General features: G+C 45.7%; 1 protein-coding gene and 1 pseudogene across 2 annotated transcripts; both read right to left on the reverse strand.

Moving 5' to 3' along the window:
- Positions 1 to 1,349: 1,349 nt before the first annotated feature.
- LOC123407852 lies at positions 1,350 to 10,484 on the reverse strand (annotated as a pseudogene). Its single transcript, XR_006612683.1, has 13 exons — positions 10,108 to 10,484; positions 9,770 to 9,862; positions 9,293 to 9,386; positions 9,153 to 9,190; positions 8,916 to 9,004; positions 8,622 to 8,701; positions 7,394 to 7,450; positions 7,199 to 7,291; positions 7,044 to 7,118; positions 6,269 to 6,378; positions 5,050 to 5,161; positions 2,198 to 2,461; positions 1,350 to 2,108 (listed from the first exon to the last, which is right to left on the reverse strand). The product of XR_006612683.1 is annotated as a proline-rich receptor-like protein kinase PERK7 (transcript).
- LOC123407851 (probable serine/threonine-protein kinase PBL19) lies at positions 2,380 to 3,478 on the reverse strand. The gene has a single exon (XM_045101080.1). The coding sequence runs from the start codon at positions 3,046 to 3,048 to the stop codon at positions 2,713 to 2,715; it is 336 nt and encodes a 111-aa protein (XP_044957015.1). The 5' UTR covers positions 3,049 to 3,478; the 3' UTR covers positions 2,380 to 2,712.
- Positions 10,485 to 18,366: the final 7,882 nt, after the last annotated feature.

Here is an 18,366-nt window from a genome sequence, read left to right on the forward strand (position 1 = left end):
TATCTTTCATTTTCAATAAATCAACTTGATTTTATTATTTTATTAAGAAACATACAATAAGTTGAAAGATAAAACTAATATGATGAAGCCATCCTAATGACAAATAAATAAATTATATTTCCCATTGATCAATTAATTTATTTTTGTGTAGTCAACAATTTGTAAGCACTTCAATAAAATATGTAACTACTATTTTAGTTGTCGGTAGTGATACCTTTGAGATCTGAGACTGGGAACATTATGTTAAGATGTTCACATATGAATTGAACTAAGATTGTGGACATTATGTGCAGTAGCTTGCTATGTGACATCTATCGTCATGGTTAGATTTGCATCTTCAACTCTGGAGTTAGAGTTTGAAGCATTGGCTTGAAGAAATTACTTATCCATGGTTTATTCATCTTCCTGGCCTTACAATTCCCATATATTAGTACAAAGAAAATATGTAACCTACCCCGCAAAAAAAGCAATATGTGACATGTAATTAATCTTGCAAGTAACAAAATATGCTAATTACAAACAGTTGATTAATTGGTGTCCAGGTGTATGTAATCAATTTGACAATACCTCTGCATCTGGTAGTCTGTTTCGCGGCCGCCCGACAGACCGTCGTCCGTAGGCTAGACTTGTAGGATCTTACTCAGATTTGACGCATGGCAAACGACGGCTTTGCTAATTACCAAGCTGCGTCGGTGCGACCCCCGGTAGCCCGGCGAAACGAAGCCCTAGCGGAAGAAAGAGTATAGGAAGGGACTCGCCTCAACGCTTGAGTGTGTACGTGTGCATCGATCGATTAAAGAGTACGTGGTTTCCGGGCGATGATGGATGTGTGCGTGCAGCCTTCGCCCACGTTGCCTTCTTGCGGAATTGTTTTGGGCTTGAAATTAGTAGCTTAGCCCACATCCTTGCTAATAGCCGAATAATTAAGCCTAATATAGTATCAGGGAACAGGCTAGTCCCCGCTACAACTCGTTGAGGGGGCCGAACCATAGGAGGGGTATGGCCCCCGCTCGCCCCCCACTGCCTCCGCCTCTGACCAAATAGATTGCATTTGCTGCATATGAAGAAACAGGTTGGTTGAAGATGGGTATGCAACGCAGGTATTGTAGTCGAAAGCAACCAAACATGACCATGTGTCCAAAACAACATGTCTGATTGGAGATAAATATGCAATGCAGGTACTATAGCTGAAAGCAACCGAACACGGCCATGTGTCCGAAACAACGGGTCCCCGCGACGCTTCCATCGTTGAAGCAGCCGACGGGGGGAGAGGGGGCTCTGATCTTGCCTGGGAGGAGGTAGATCGGCACCGCCGCCCTAGCTCGTAGGGTTCGAACCGGTTGCAAGAATTCAGGTGCATGAAGTTGCATTCACCTTGATCGTGGGTAGCGGCAATGGTGCATAACCAAATGCAATAGCACCTTAATCGGTCGCACCGATACACCTTCGTGTCTCCTGAGATATGTATACAGCTCTCACTCGGTCAGCATCCATCGAGTGCACTTGCGGATGCAGCAGAGAGACTGCGAGTCCTCACTGATTCTGACTAATACTACCAGTATTCTGCCGGTCTTCGTCGATCGAATGATCGATCACCTCCTGGGCGTGGCCGGAGCCGGGGGCGGCGGCGGCTCCATCTGCAGCACCCGCTCGAGCTCCTCCACGACCTCCGCCATCTCCGGCCGCTCCTTGGGGTTCTTGCCGAGGCACCGGTCCGCGAGCCTCGCCGCGTCGCGCGCGGCGGCCAGCGGGTACCGCCCGCCCAGCCGCGGGTCCATGATGGTCCTGAAGCTGTCCCCTCCCGGCGGGTGCCGGCTCACCCACCCCAGCAGCTTTTGCTCCTCCGGCGGCCGGCTGCGCTCCACCGACCGCCGCCCCGTCAGGATCTCGTACAGCACCACCCCGAACCCCCACACGTCGCTCTTCACCGTGAGGTGGCCCGTCTCGATGTAGTCGGGCGCCGCGTAGCCGTGCGTGCCCACCACCGCCGTCGACACGTGCGTCCGCCCCTCCGTCGGCCCCTCCCTCGCCAGCCCGAAGTCCGACAGCTTCGGCCGGAACTCGCCGTCCAGGAGCACGTTCGACGCCTTGAAGTCCCTGTATATCACCTGCCACACTAAAACACCGCCGGATCAGCCTCGCCGGCCGGAGCGACCGGCTCGGAATCATTCAAGAACTCTGCCGGCGCTCTATTAACCTGGACTTCCGGGAGGCCTCGGTGGAGGTAGTCGAGGCCGCGCGCGGCGCCGGCCATGATCTGCAGCCTCGTCCTCCAGGGGAGCGGCGGGTGGGCGCGGCTGAAGAGGTGGTCGTCCAGGGTCTTGTTGGGCATGAACTCGTACACCAGCAGCCTGTGCTTCCCCGCCTCCGAGTCCACCGCGCAGTAGCCGACGAGCTTCACCAGGTTCGGGTGCTCCAGCACGCCCAGGAACTGCACCTCGGCGAGCCACTGCTTGTGCCCCTGAAAATGAAATCACCATCAGAAATCACCATAAAAGATTGTTGATTTAATACGGGTAGCGTGATGCTGTCCCGATCGATGAGTGTGGAGCCTGAACCGAAGTTCACGTGGTGGTTGAGCTCTGCGAATTCTCATTGAAGGCGACACGAGTGGCCGTGCTTGTACCGGGCGGATATGTTTATTGCAACGTCAAGATTCCGGGTTCCTCATGGAGCACTCAGGATTTGTGGCGATCGATCTCGCTGCAAGGATTATTCCAGGTTTCTGACCTGCAGGCTGCGCTGGTTGAGGCGCTTGACGGCGAGGACGACGCGGCCGCCGGCGGCGGAGCGGAAGAAGGCGCGGTAGACGGAGCCGAAGCCGCCCTCGCCGACCTTGAGCGCGCGGCTGAAGCCGTTGGTGGCGCTGCCGAGCTCCTCCAGCCCGAACACGCGCAGCCGCGCCGCGCCCCGCTCCTCCGAGAGCTCCTGGATGCTCCTCGTCGGCGTCGACGCCGACGAGGACGACGCCCTGCTCCGCTTCGGCCCGTCCGGCTTGGGCTCCGCCGCCGGCTTGCTCTTGCCGCCCTTGAACGCGAAGCATCCCATCGTTCTAATCCGCAGGGTTCTCAGGAGTCAGGACAGGAGGAGCTTGCTGTTCATGGGAGTGAGACAGACGAAGCAGCAGTCCAAGAAGAAGGGGTTCAGAAGGGAATGAGGAAAGCCGAAACAGAATTCCGGCACGGTGGGCTGAATCAAGAGGAAGCGGGTTTAGCCTTTGACAGAGACGAGCGGGTGCGTGGGAACGCGCGGCACCCCGACGGACGGACGCATCGACGGATATAAAAATGGCCATGGATCATGCGGGGAATGGGGAGGAGATACTGTACGTACTACGTCGACGGTCAACAGACCCGGCCGCCCTCGTGGTGACGCCTTGCCAGCGTTGGTGTGCGGTTGCGCCGCGGACGCCAAGATGTATGCCCACACCGCCACGTCAGACACGCACACGGCTTTTAGGCCTTGTTTCAAACCACCCAGATTATATAATCTGGTTTTTATAATCTATTGTATTTGCAAACAGGACGGTTTATATTGTAGATTTTATAAACTAGATGACCAGATTATTATAATCTCATAATCTGCTCTACCCCAGCTAAAATAAGATTATGGATTACAAATGATGTGTTACTCTTGTAAACTTCAAGAGAATTACGCAGTGTCATCGCCACTTTCCTATTTTTTCGTGTAAACAGAGGGCAAACATGTCATTGTACAATTTAAAAGCTGGTTTACAGTTTATATAATCTGACCCTCAAACATGCCCACCTGGATTATTTTTATAAACCAGATTATATAATCTATGTTCATAATCTGGATTATCATAATCTATTATGGTTTCAAACAGGGTCTTATTCAGCGGCTGCCTACTGCTGTTTACGATCAAATAGGAAACGTGTTTCACTCTGGTGTCAAATGAGGAATTCCCACTTGCATATTTACATGGTACGAGTTTCACTTAGATGAACGCATCTTTGGTTCGTAGATTTTACTTCTTTCTCGAAAATGAATGTGGAGTCCATTGAGCCATCAAAAACGTTGGCGCCATATACTTACTCCCTCCGTCCCAAAGTATAAGATGTCTTAAATTTTTTGAAATGAATTTCGCATCTTATCCTCAAGTTTGACGTTTTTTACATTAATTACCCCATTTAAAAGAATTTCATCCGTCATACCCCATTTAACAAAACAGTTGTCATAGTTTACCTTTCTATACTTTTTGTGAGCATCCTGATACATGGTCTTGATTGCCAGGTCCACGTTGCCACAGTATTTTTTTCTGCATGTAAATTGACAGCAATGTATAGCATAACTATAATCAGTTTTGACAAAACAATGTGCATAACTATGATATAAGCTACCATCTAAAATAATCAATTTTGAAAGCATGATTTGGTGCATAAATAGGAAGAATATTTTGCCAAAACACATGCGTTTTGTCCACATTGCATTTCCTGACCCCCTACACAAACATGGTAAACATTATCAATTCAAACTGTGCATATGAGTTTACCATGACACATGAGTTCTCAGCACATAATGAAATGACACATGAATCAAGCGGCCGTAAAACGTTCAAGGATCTGCGTTTGGGTCTTCTTGTCATCGGCCCGGTTCAGTCAGCTGCGCGAAGCGGTAAAGACTGTAAAAAAAAAAATCCTAGGAAAAACCTGCCGACATGGCATGTCAGTTGGACCTAATAATTGTGACTCACCTGTCAAAATGCTCTAGAAAATTTAAAAGGGGTAAACTGTAGAAACACTTCTATTAAATGGGGTATGATGGATGAAATTCCGTTGAATGAGGTAATTAGTGTCAAAAAGTAAAAAATGGAATTCACTCTAAATTTTGAGACGGAAGGAGTACATAGGATTAATCATATGTTTCTCATATTTCCTTCACTTTTGTTTTGAAAGAAATTCTGTAGTTGGAAGAGGTCCAGACAGTGAAGTCACCTTGAAATGATCCTCCCTACTGATAGTGAGAGTGAGTGTTTTTCTTCCACACAAGTCGCCGTCTGCCCATGACCCGCTGAACCCAACTCCTCACCTCTATCTCAGCCAAGTCACCGTCAGAATGCACATTTCAGACCCCACCGGTTGAACACAGTGCTCTCTTCTTCGCGGCAAGTATGAACGCGGCTGCACCGGCAGCAAGACCCCTCCTCTCCTCTCGTCGATGGGCATTATTAATCTAGTAGTGCAAGGATGGGCATTATTAACCGAGAAGAAAGAAAAGTGGTCAAAGGTGAAGGTGGAGAAGGCAGTCCGTGTTTGTCTCCGACGGCGGAGCAAACCAACAAACAAACGTGCCAACCAACTGGTGAAAGAAACTTGCGACCTGCCTTTGCCCTTTGGCACTCCAATCTTGTTACCATATCCACTCACGGAAGCATGCCGGTGGATGGCGCCGGAGCGCCGTCGCCCGGCCGCTGGCAGTTAATCTGACGGCGTGGAAGCGCCATGTTTCTTTTTTCGAACGTGTGGGCGTTACGTTTTTCGTAGCAACGCACGGACATTATGCTGGTAGGAAGTCAGGAGGACTACACGGCGCATTCCGACGAGGACAAAGACCGGGCTGTCGACCCCCATGCACGGCGACGATCAATCCTCTTGTTTTCAAGGGTTGGCGCTTTCTCCACGCTGTGCCCGTTGTTTATTCTGAATCGTTGAGCTAATTTGTTAGCGAGTCCTTTTCAGGTTACAGTAGAAGGCGGTGTAATGTGTAAATTATGGTGCACCATCTGGAGCTAGTGCAGAACGGCGTTGAAACCACCATGGATCAAGTGGTGTTTTGATGGCTTCTCGATACCTTTTGACCGTGTAAAGGGTGCGAAAATCGGGCAGCTTCAAATGGGAAAAAGGCAGCCTCAGGTGACATAAAATTCCTTGCAAGATCAAAGAATCAAAAGTATCTCCGATCCTCGAGTCGAGCCCCCTTGTAACATCAGCAATCTGGGATTAAATTTGCAGAATTCAAGTGTGTGCGTCTCATTGCGGCGGATGTCACCCTCAACGGTCTGTGTAAAGTATACAGATGTCAATGTTCACAGGGACACATGGTTCTTGCCAAAAACAAAACCTTTCCTGCTTGCCAAGGGAATAAGAAGATACAATTTTACAGTGGTTTGGCAAGCTTTGGTTCTGGGCACGGGTCCCATGGGTGGGTACAAGCTACGGCAGCATTACAAGTTTACAACAGTGTGCGCGGCATGATGCAAGGAACTTCCAAGCGACCGCGCAAGGGCGCCTCATCGGGTATTTTACACTTGTGTTGTGTGGATACTCACTTGCCCTCTACAATGGACAACAGCCTTCTGCTGACCGGTGGAGCGAGCCCGGGGATGTTGGGAATGTCCTTGTTGTGCGGGTTCACAATCTGCAATGAAACACTCGTCACTATAAGGGCATTGCAAAACTGGAATGTGGTGAGATAAAAGCCCTATTAATGCAACACGAGTTATTTCTCAGTTTTCTTTTTCATAGCCAGCCACCAGTGTTTGATGCACTCCCCATTAAGGCAGTGTAACACGTATCGCTCCGAAAACACACACGTAAATATAGATGCACAAACAGTTGTCTGATTGTAGCATCCTGTCATCTATCCTTACGGTGTCTAACATCTGGTGAACAGTGAACTACCGTACGGAAGTATTTTGGTCCACAAAGAATGGTCATGGAAGATATGATATGGGAAATTTACCCATTTTAATGGGTAAATCAGTGAATTAATGATTGCCTACTCTCTAACTTCTAGCCATGTGGCCTTTACATTTAGTGAAGTGGTGTGGAAGCATCTAATCGACGCCACCAAACAGCAGAGTGATGATAACCATGAACCACTAACAATAAAGTATTGCTTGAGGAAGAGTGCATTCACACCAACTTCTGTAAACGTCACATCAAACCGAAAGGTCAATAGGCAAAGGAAGTAGCCAAATCGAGTTATGTATAGTCTCGAACATATTTATCCTATGTGACTGGGTGTTTGCAATACACAAAGTGATGTGACTAAGTAGGCCGCTCAAGAAGGTAAGCACTCACCTTAACAATTATTACAGCTATGACTCCAGCGACAATGAGAAAAAGCAATGCCATGATGCAGCGGTCAGTTGCAACCTGCATCATTTAAAGTAAGTGGAAATAAATAACAGTTGAGTTGACAGCGAAAATGAAAGGATTTTCAGAGAGGTACTTACCTGCCTACCAATTTCTTTCACCAATTTTGATGCCTTTTTCATGGAGAAATGAATGGAATCCAGCTCATTAACAACCCTGCTCATTTGCTCTGTCTGGTAAGAAATAGCCAAAAGTTAGCTCTGGTATGGTGTGTCCCTCTTAGACAGCATAATACAATGACAGGCTGCTTCTGAGAATCAGAAAAAGCGTCTTGCCTGTGCTTTGAGAGCAGCTGCAGTTTCTGTACCCACATTGATCGTCTCTTGGACAGTCTACAAAAGATGACAGGAAATCAGTATCTTTTTTTTAGTGGCAGGAACTCAGTATCTGGGAGCAATAATAAAGCATTGAAGCACATTATTATGAAAGCAAGAGCACTGCAATTCGTGTAAGAACCAACAAATTGTAAATTTATCAGTTAAAGGCTTAAAGCAATTAAAAAATACAAACGGTAAGGACTCGGGCATGGGTGATCAAGCATGTGCTGATAACTTTGTCTGTATTGAGATGAATAACTGACTGCACGGGAGAGCGAACTTGCTACTGAAACCTATAAGAGCACTGTCAAGGAGACAAGGACAGATAAAGAGGAGCAAGCCCAACCACCATATCGTAACAAGTCAGGCCAACCACCTAGTTGTACAACCAGGAACAACTTTTTTATAAGATCAAACAACAACACAATAGTTCTCTTTGTGAGCAGAAACTTCAAACGTTTTCGACAAAAGGTTTTTTCTTGGGAGATGCCCCCCAAAGCTCAACTATAGGTCATACAGACAGAAATAAGTTTTGCATATACACAAGGGAAAACAAAGTACCCGTGCATAGGTTTCTACAAACAGTTATAACAAATAAATGCAAGAAAAGCAGAGAATCATATACACATTTTCTTACAAAGATATCAACTCTCTCCAAGAAAGTAAAGTTCACAGTGAAATATATACTGTATGATAAACTCATTTGCAATAAAGAATAATCTATCAAACATGGCATCATGCACATTACAGAATAAAAATAACGATGCAGGTGAACACACAGACAAACAACTTCCAGTAAATTAAGGTACAAAGCAAACAACCAAGCCAAATATAAAAATAATATGGCAGTACTGTATAGACAGAGTAATTCACCCAGGTCAAATATCAAAATAATATGGCAATACTGTATACACAGAGATGTGAGTGTTTCACTACATTTCCTTGTATGAACAAAATATGGCAAACGGTCATGACGCCTGACAAGAATATATAAGAGTTTTCACATTTGATAGCTCATAATGGAAAACGAATCGTTGACTATTAAATTGCACATATAATACAACAAAAGATCATTTTATGAAATATTGACATGTAACTCAAATTTACAGACCCAAGATGAACACATACCAACAAGGCTGAACCACTGGACCTAACATGAAAAGGTACACTGCAGGAGAAAGCTAACCTGTTTAGATCGTGCGAGAGCTTGATCAGTCTCATCCATTAGATTGTCTCCATGCTGCATTAGCTGCTGGTTTGACATATCTACAGAAAAAAAAATGCTCAGATCAATAATCTGTCTAAGAGATACACAAATCCACACTGGACATGTGACAGACGTTTATTCGTTTATTTCCTTTTAGTGCATTTGTCAACCATTTTTAGCGTAGAAAAGAAGGAATATTTGTAGTCCTTGAGCCTGAAAGGAATGGTGCTATCACAGTATTTCGCTTACTGGGAGTGGAATAGTGCAACTTACTTGATGCTAACAGGACATTTTCTTCACCAAAGGCATCTTCACCACTTGGAGCATCAAAAAGATCAACTCGCTTATTTTCACTTGCATGTCTGAAATCCAAACAATGCTTACATGATCATGAGATGTTACCAGAACTGATGAAATATATTCCTTCAAGTTTATGAGCGATTATAGTGCACAAATTAAATTAGCAACACAAGGGCAAATCCTTGATCTGGGAGATAGGTAAAAACTCACTGTTTCTTCAGAGCAACATAAGAGTTCAATTCCTTGATCTGCGAAATAGGACAAACTCAGGTTTAGTAGAAGTTGAAGAATCACAATAGGAAGGTATATATAGAAATATTATTGGGATCGATGAGTTTCCATGACAGTACCAGTGACTGCTTTCTCTCGTTCAGAAATTTAGCAGTGTTGGGGTCAACACTGCCCGCCTCATCTTTGACAACTCGTTCAAAGTCTTTGATAAGCCTGTAAAAAGACACGGAAAAAGGCAAAAAATGACTACTGTCTACTGTTGTGACTTACAAGGACGCTCATGCAACATCAAAATTCAGTAAACCAGCTATCTGTTTGACTTATAAGCTACTGGCAAATTACATGGGTAAGATTCTCAAAGCAGGCATTGCCGGTAGTATGCACTGCAACCCGCGGTACCATTTGGTACTATAAGATAATGAAACAACTGCAGTGGCAAATGGATAAGTTAACATGAGCCAAACAGGGGCCAGATACACACTCTTTCCAAATGCTGCATTCATACTTATCAAGTTCAAACACTGCCATTTTACTACCAAGCACTATGTGTGTACCAGCGGTATTTATGATACAGAAGGAAAAGAAGGAAGGAATACCTTTTGCAATCTCGCATCTTGTCGGTGAGCTCTTCAAGCTGCCTGCTCCGGCGGTTGGCATCCTTGATCTTGTCGAGCTTCTGGAACCCATTTCTGCAGGCAATTCAACCAAAGCATCAATCCACCAATCAACTCACCCCCCATTCCTTAGTCGCATTATTATACTACTACCATTTCAGCGGAGACTACAACAAACACATGCCCATTCAACCTGAACTACGAACGCTCTTCTCCAGTCTCCACAGGTGGAGATCAACAGAGATTCCAAGGAGATCTACCCTACCGGGCGCTCCGTCGAAGCATGCCAAATTCAAACATGGGGAAGCAGTCGAGCTTACTGCAATGCGCGGAAGATGTCGGCGATCTGCCCGTCGATCTCGGCGAGCGCCTCGTTGACCGACGCCAAATCCATCCCCCTACCCTCCCCACCGGGAATCTAGTAGCCCCGCGGAGGGACCCGGGAATCCAGCTAAAAATGGATCCTTGGGGAGGGACCAACCCAGAGCCCAAACCAAACCCCACGCGGCGGCCGGATCGACGGGGCCCCGGTCAGCGCGGACGCGGCGGGGACTACTGCCGGGGTTCCGGGGGACGGACGGATCGATCCCCACGCGCGCGCGCCGAGGGCTGTGGTGCCGGCGGTGGTCGGGGGACGCGGCCGGCGGTCTTGGCTTGGTTTTGGTCTTTCTGCTGGCTTCGCTTTTGCTTTACGGGTTCGGTATCTTGCTTGTTGGATTCGACCCTTTTTTCCGGTGGAACCACCGCGGCGCGTGCCCGTCTGATCTGTATCCGACGGCGGGCAGCAGATGATCAAACTGTTTTTTCTTTTTTCTTTTTGTGCGTTGCAGCTGTTCCAGTTCCAAATGTACTGTAGTTCACAGTTGTGCGGGTTATAATTAAATTTGTCCCCTCCGTTATTAAGAATAAAAAACAACTATAATTGCTTATTAAAAAAAAGAAAAATAACTAATCTTTTCCCACTTGTTTTGTCCGTAGTGGTACACAATAAAGAATCAATAAATGGCTTTTATATTTAAAATAAAAGGCTTTTATATTAAACTTAAGCATGATAAAAGTCTATGACCATAACAAACATTCAAGTGTAAAAAAAAAACATTCAAGATATATATACCATATGTTCTTAAGTTCTTTAATCGAATGAATGAGAATCGGTGATGTGAACTCGGTCGTGTTTGACTTGGCAATATCCTAGGAGGATGAACATGCATAGTTGTTGGGACGTACCGAAATTCAGCCATTTTTGTTGGCCACTGGCCCACATGAGCAAAAGAGCACAATAGCCTCACATGAGAAGTTAGCAAACACTACTCCCTCCAACCCATAGTGATGTATCCAGAGTTCTAGACAAAGTTCTGTTTACATACATTATTATCTAAACAAATACAGGTAATATGAATCGAAGGGAGTAGCTTATATTTTTTAGTGTTATTTTTAGTCGAAACGATTTTTTATATACATTTTTCTCATTCATAAGGAACATTAAAAGCCCGGTAAAATTTCTAACCATTGAGATTCAAACCCACCTTATGTTTTGTTTGTGGCACCACCTATTAAAAATCGTCTTAACTAGTTAGCTTTTTGAGTTCTGGTGTTTGTCATACCATGAGTTCGATGAGAATATGTCTTGGTGGCATGTAGTGTCAATGCTAGTCCATTCATAGAACCTACGAAAAGTACAGAGACACCTAGCCCACGAGCATTAATTTTAATGGTGATTCCTGGCTAAAGCTCGTGCAGTTGCCTAGAGTCATTGGGAAGATGTCTTCTCCATTGAAGGCGGAGAAGCTATAAACAAGCACATAACTTAATGTGTCAAGTCCACACCCATGAGGTTTTTGAGTCATTTATGGGATGTTCAAGTAAGTGTGCATATAAGGATACAAGTCAATATTTCTTTATCGTGGAAATAATAAAAATCGAATCATGTGAGATGCGTTTGGCAACAAAACGTGACCTTTTTGTGTTGTGTCCATGATATATTTCACACTAGGGGGTATTCTTAGTAGCATGATCATTCGTACATTAGCGGGGGCAAATAAGACGGCCTTGTAGAGAAGGTGGGTGTACACACGAACAAGAGTGGCACAACAATGTTCTTTAATAAGTTCAGCGGTTTTAATTGAATGCGACCTAGTCCCGTTTTAGCAGGGCCACGAGTGGTGTTGGACGTTCACAAGCTTCGGGTCGTGTGCAACTCCTCCAAACCCTCTCCTCAATCCTTGCTGAGGTCAATACGAGTCATATGCGACAACTGGGACTCAACTCTATAGTGACCTGGCGCTATTGGCCCCAACGGCAATAGCACTCCCGCCTTGAGTTTATTAGCCCCAACGGCAATAGCAATAGAGAGATTTGGTTACATGCAAATGGGGGCTTGTATATAGAATCACGCCTTGACAAATGATCAGGGCTACACATGATGGTGGTGAGTAGTAGTAATAGTAGTAGTGTGGTGAGCCTAGGTCCATGAGTGTATGAACACTAGTCAATGGGGGAGGGGGGTGTTCATAGTCCATGGTGCACCATTCCCCTTTATCCATGCATGAATGGGCCTTTGGCAAGTTTGGTCACATTTAGACCTTGGCTCCTTTTCTTTTCTTTTGGTCTTCCTTGTTGACCTTGGTCTTTTATTTTCCTTGTTCTGTAACTTGTTGATCATGGCAATTTGCTTGGACTTTCGTTTGACTGGTTAGAAACTTGACTTGTTGACGTGCTTGGGCTTTTGTTGACTACCTTGGACCTTGTTGACTATTTTGGACTTTTGTTGACCGAACATGTAGGAATAGGTACCCCAAATGGGATTCTTTATTTTCTCACAACAACTTTCTTTGTCACTATGTGCATATGCATGATGGGTCGAAGAATACATGACACATGTGATGTTATTTCAAAGTGTTGCACGGTGTGTTGGGACGGGTGGAAAGAGAAGGCTATTGATTTTTTTTGCACTTATAATAACTAGATGATGCCCTCGCATTGTTGTGGGAACCAGTTGAATATATTTTAATGATTTTTGGTTGTAAGCAACATGAATATTTGGATTATTGTATAGTTAGAATACATTGCATTTGATTAATGTGTGATATTGATTTATTGTACTCCTTCCATCCAATAATATAACTATATAAGAGCGTTTTGTTACTAATGTAGTGTAAAAACGCTCTTATATTATGGGACGGAGGGAGTACTGTGTATTATTTCTTCATGATTTATCGCATCCTTATATCGATGTTTGAGTACTAAATTGTTCCATGACATTGACGAAATAATAAAATGATTTGTGGACTTTTATATGTTGGTTTTTGTGCAATCTTTTGCATCTTATGTATAAGTACACGCGTAAGTATGTGTGTCTGTGTGGGGGACACTAAAGGTGCCGTCATATGTTATGATAAATATATGCGTGGAGGCCAGAGTGACAGAAGTGTCTGTTCCAAACGTATATGATTTATAACGTATGGGACTTAGGGACTCTAGAGGAAGTTATGGTTATGATTTAGCTATTTACCTTAATAGATCTTAATATTCGTGGGTGACTGCTAAGAGAGCAAAATATCATGTTAGCTTAGGCTACTCCCTGAAATTACATTTATTGAGGGAAGCACAAACTTCATCTTACAATGTAGTGCTTGTTTGCCATGTTGTGGGATAAATTTTATGTGACAATGGAGAGTAATCACCTAGGGTGAGATGTGTGTGACAATTAAGGGTAATTGACTGGGATGAGATAACTTTTATGTTATAATGACGGGTAATTACCTAGGTGGATCTGTAAGGTGAACACTAAAAGTGCAAAGATAGTTGCATAAGTGGCATATATAACTTGAAAGAATATTAAACCTACCTTTACCTCCTAAGGGAATCGACACTCGTGTGCTTTTACATCCACATTAAAAGTATTACAAGTACTCCCTGCGTTTGGGATTTGTCATAGAGCTTCTCTGCTCATTGTTCTTCAGATCCGATTGCACAAGATGAAAAGCGGTATGAGCACGTTGTATTACTGTGAGTGCTCATGCAATTGGTTTTCTTCTCTTATGGAGCCCCCAAATCATGTGGGTTTTCCGCATGTGTTCCTCATGTCGCATGGAAGGTTCCTATGACGTCCAATCAATATATTCCTCGCCAAAAGTAAGGCTTTTCAAAGAACACTTCAACACTTCTGATTCCGAAGGTCATGGTGAAATCAGATAAAAAGGGGCGAAGAAGCTTGGTAAAATGCAGAAAGACATATCTCCCCAGTCTCTACAATGCAAAACACTAAAGAAACAAATCATGCATAATGCACTCATCATAGACCGTGGTTGTCGACGTCTTCTGGTCCACATTAAGGGCGTGTTTGGTAGCCTGGTACATGAGGGTAAAAGTTGCCTCTTCGACCCACTTTTGAGTCATCCCCTCCCTCACACCCCTCCTCTCTCCCTCGAACCCATGGCAGCTGTCGCCGGATCTGCATCCCCGTCGGCCCCCTTCCCCCGTGTACCTCGCCGTCGCCGCCCAGGTCTACCTCGCGCGCCCAGCCCTGCCCTAGTCTACCTTGTCGTCCAGCCCGTCGCAGCGAGGCAGTAAGAAGTGTTGGAAATATGAGCAATTTACCAAAGGATTTTATTAAAAGCTAGGATAAATCTAACCATCATAACTAAGACGGTAGAAGGCATGCAATATAGAGATGAAATGACAAAGGACAAGTGCACATATGATCTAGAAAAGAACATATGCGTAATCGTTCTATATAGACAAGATACCATAGGAAGTGATGAGCAGACACGGTACATATCTAGAAGAGATACTGTAACAAAAAGTTGCGGTAGAAACTGAAAGGAGAAGACCATGAGTACGTACTGAGTTGCAGCAGCAGGATTGGTGTTGGCGTTGTCGTTGGCCATGTTACCAGAGAGGTGGTCGACGTCGGGGAAGTAGTCGTCGTCCGGGAAGAAATCGTCGGTGTCCGTGATGGAAGCCAGTAGTCGCGCTGGGCGCTCCCCAAAAACCTTATCGCCCTTCTCCCGTACAGGACTCGAAGAGACGGAGTTTCGGAGGCCTACTGTCCTGACGAACGGTGCACGCCGCAAGACGGGATGAGGAAGAACGTAGCAGCAGCACAGAGAAAGGAACCGGTGGAGAGAGGAACTTCTGATGCGTTTTCTGGAGAGGAGCGACCTCCCTTTTGTTGGAAATATGCCCTAGAGGCAATAATAAAATGGTTATTATCATATTTCCTTGTTCATGATAATCGCTTATTGTTCATGCTATAATTGTATTAGCAGGAAACAGTAATACATGTGTGAATAAATAGATCACAATGTGTCCCTAGCAAGCCTCTAGTTGGCTAGCTCGTTAGTCAATAGATGATCATGATTTCCTGATCATGGGCATTAGATGTCATTGATAACGGGATCACATCATTGGGAGAATGATGTGATGGACAAGACCCAATCCTAAGCATAGCACTAGATCGTATTGTTCGTATGCTAAAGCTTTTTCTAATGTCAAGTGTCTTTTCCTTCGACCGTGAGATTGTGAAACTCCCGGATGCCGTAGGAGTGCTTTGGGTGTATCAAACGTCACGACGTAACTGGGTGACTATAAAGGTGCACTACGGGTATCTCTGAAAGTGTCTGTTGGGTTGGTAAGAATCGAGATCGGGATTTGTCACTCCGTGTGACGGAGAGGTATCTCTGGGCCCACTCGGTAGAACATCATCATGAGCTCAATGTGACTAAGGAGTTAGTCACACGATGACGTGCTACGGAACGAGTAAAGAGACTTACCGGTAACGAGATTGAACAAGGTATAGGTATACCGACGATCGAATCTTAGGCAAGTTCTATACCGACAGACAAAGGGAATCGTATACGGGATTGATTGAATCCTTGACATCGTGGTTCATCCGATGAGATCATCGTGGAGCAAGTGGGAGCCACCATGGGTATCCAGACCCCACTGATGGTTATTGGCCGGAGAGGTGTCTCGGTCATGTCTGCCTGTCTTCCGAACCCGTTGGGTCTACACACTTAAGGTCCGATGACGCTAGGGTTATAGGGAATTGTTGTACGAGGTTACCGAAAGTTGTTCGGAGTCCCGGATGAGATCCCGGATATCACGAGGAGCTCCGGAATTGTCCGGAGGTAAAGATTGATATATAGGATGGATGGGTTTGGACGTCGGAAGTGTTTTGGGCGTCACCGGTAACGTACCGGGACCACCGGAGGTGGCCCCGGGGGTCCACCGAAGGGGGGCAACGACCCCAAGAGGCTAGACGGGCCAAGTGCGGGAGGGAACCAGCCCCTAGGTGGGCTGGTGCGCCTCCCACACCCAGCCCAATGCACAAGTGGTGGGGAGAGGGGGCAACCCTAGGCGCAGGTGGGCCTTAGGCCCACCAGGTGGTGCGTCACCCCCTCCCACCCTAGCTGCCGCCCCCCTTTCCCATCTGGTGGCTACCGCACCACCTAGGGGGGAACCCTAGGGGTGGCGCACCCCCTCCCCCTCCTCCTATAAATAGAGAGGGGTTTTGGCCCTTGGGAGACAGACTTCTCCCTCTCCCTCGGCGCAGCCCTGCCCTTCTTTCTCCTCCTCTCTTCCGGTGCTTGGCGAAGCCCTGCCGGGAGACCTCGTCACTCCATCGACACCACGCCGTCGTGCTGCTGGAGTTCTTCCCCAACCTCTCCCTCCTCCTTGCTGGATCAAGGTGCGGGAGACGTCATCGGGCTGCACGTGTGTTGAACGCGGAGGTGTCGTAGTTCGGCACTGGATCGGAATCACACCGCGATCTGAATTGATGCGAGTACGACTCCATCAACCGCGTTCTAGTAACGCTTCCGCTTAGCGATCTTCAAAGGTATGAAGATACTCTTACACCTCTCTCGTTGCTGGTCTCTCCATAGGAAGATCTAAATATGGCGTAGGAAAATTTTGAATTTATGCTACGTTACCCAACACATTTTATAGGTGCATGAGAAGGAGGCGAGAAGCCAGCGACGGGAGCCGAAGAGAGCGACGAGATACGAAATGAACAGACAGCAGCGAAACTGCAACGTTCGGTTTCAGTATCAACTAGCAAAACATTCAGCTTCTCCGAGTGGACTTTTAAATACCAGTCGTGCGTGGCAAAATTTTAGTTCGGCTCGGCTCATTCCCGCAACCCGCGGCGCGTCGTGGCGTGGCGTGGCGAGGCGAGGCGGGCGGCGGAGGAGGAGGAGCACGCGTGTATGTCTCTCTTGATCTCAAGCTCATACATGTGTGGAAACATCCTCCCTTATAAGGAGGTCCAACTCCCACTAAACTAGCAATGTGGGACTAAACATTTCCACCTCTTGCCTTGTACAAATGGACTTCGTGGGCCTCTAGGATTTATTAGGAATTATATATTGGGCTGGCCCAAACAATTGAATAAAATTCCAGCAATCCCCCACCAGATCCAAGAGACACAAAAATTTGCCTTTGGTTCCAAAACACTGTTTTATATACCGATACTGCAGTGGAGACTGTTAAGTTGAACTTCCACCTAGAACTCTATGCTACACTAGTAAGCAACTTGAACAGCGGACTAGGCCTTGAACTGCAAGTTTTCTGCGAAACTAGATTCACAGAGAGCTTTGATCGATACTAGGCTACTGTAGGACTTCCCCATGGGTGGAGCTTATGCGTCATACTCCGAGACCTTTCATGAGTTTACTAGAGAGCACCCTACTCTCATAGATTGCGACGTTAACAATCAGACTCATATAGGTATGTTCTTCAAAAGATGTTCTGCAGGATAACATCTCTGCTTCAATAAGCCACTTAGAACATATTAAGATGTATATCAACCTGCCATGCAGTTTAGGAAAGTATTGCATCTTCATGGAGTGGTATTATTAATGATAATGATACTTTCCTCTCATTTGACCAACAGCTTGTCTTCCACATCTAATTCACGGGATCTCCGATCACAAAGAATAGGTTACTACTGTGAACAACTCAAATCGTGGGTCTTATACCCATCTCCCTCGATGCATTTTCTATCACATTACGTGATAGACCCTTAGTAAAAGGATCTGCCAGATTTTTAGATGTTTGGATATAATCCAATGCAATAACTCCGGAGTTTCTCATTTTCCTGACAGATTTTAACCTTCTCTGAATGTGTCTTGATGACTTCATATTATCCTTTGAGCTGCTCACTTTTGTGATCATAGTTTGATTGTCGCAGTTCATAAGGATACCTGGTACAAGTTTCTCAACAACCGGCAAGTCACTCAAGAGCCGGCGAAGCCAATCTGCTTCGACCGTAGTTGTATCTAGTGTTGTGAGTTCTGCTTCCATTGTTGACCTTGTTAAGATCGTTTGCTTGCAAGACTTCCAAGAAACAGCGCCACCTCCATGAGTGAATACATATCCGCTCGTGGCCTTTATACCATCAGCATCAGAGATCCACTTTGAATCACTATACCCTTCAAGCACCTTTGGATGTCCAGTATAGTGAATTCCATAATTTGCAGTGCCTTTCAAATAACACAAAACTCTCTCTAGAGCTTTCCAATGCACATCTCCTGGTTTTGAGACAAACCAACTCAATTTGCTAACAGCAAAAGAGA

This window comes from Hordeum vulgare, chromosome 7H, assembly GCF_904849725.1.
Source record: "Hordeum vulgare subsp. vulgare chromosome 7H, MorexV3_pseudomolecules_assembly, whole genome shotgun sequence".
NCBI lineage: Eukaryota > Viridiplantae > Streptophyta > Magnoliopsida > Poales > Poaceae > Hordeum > Hordeum vulgare.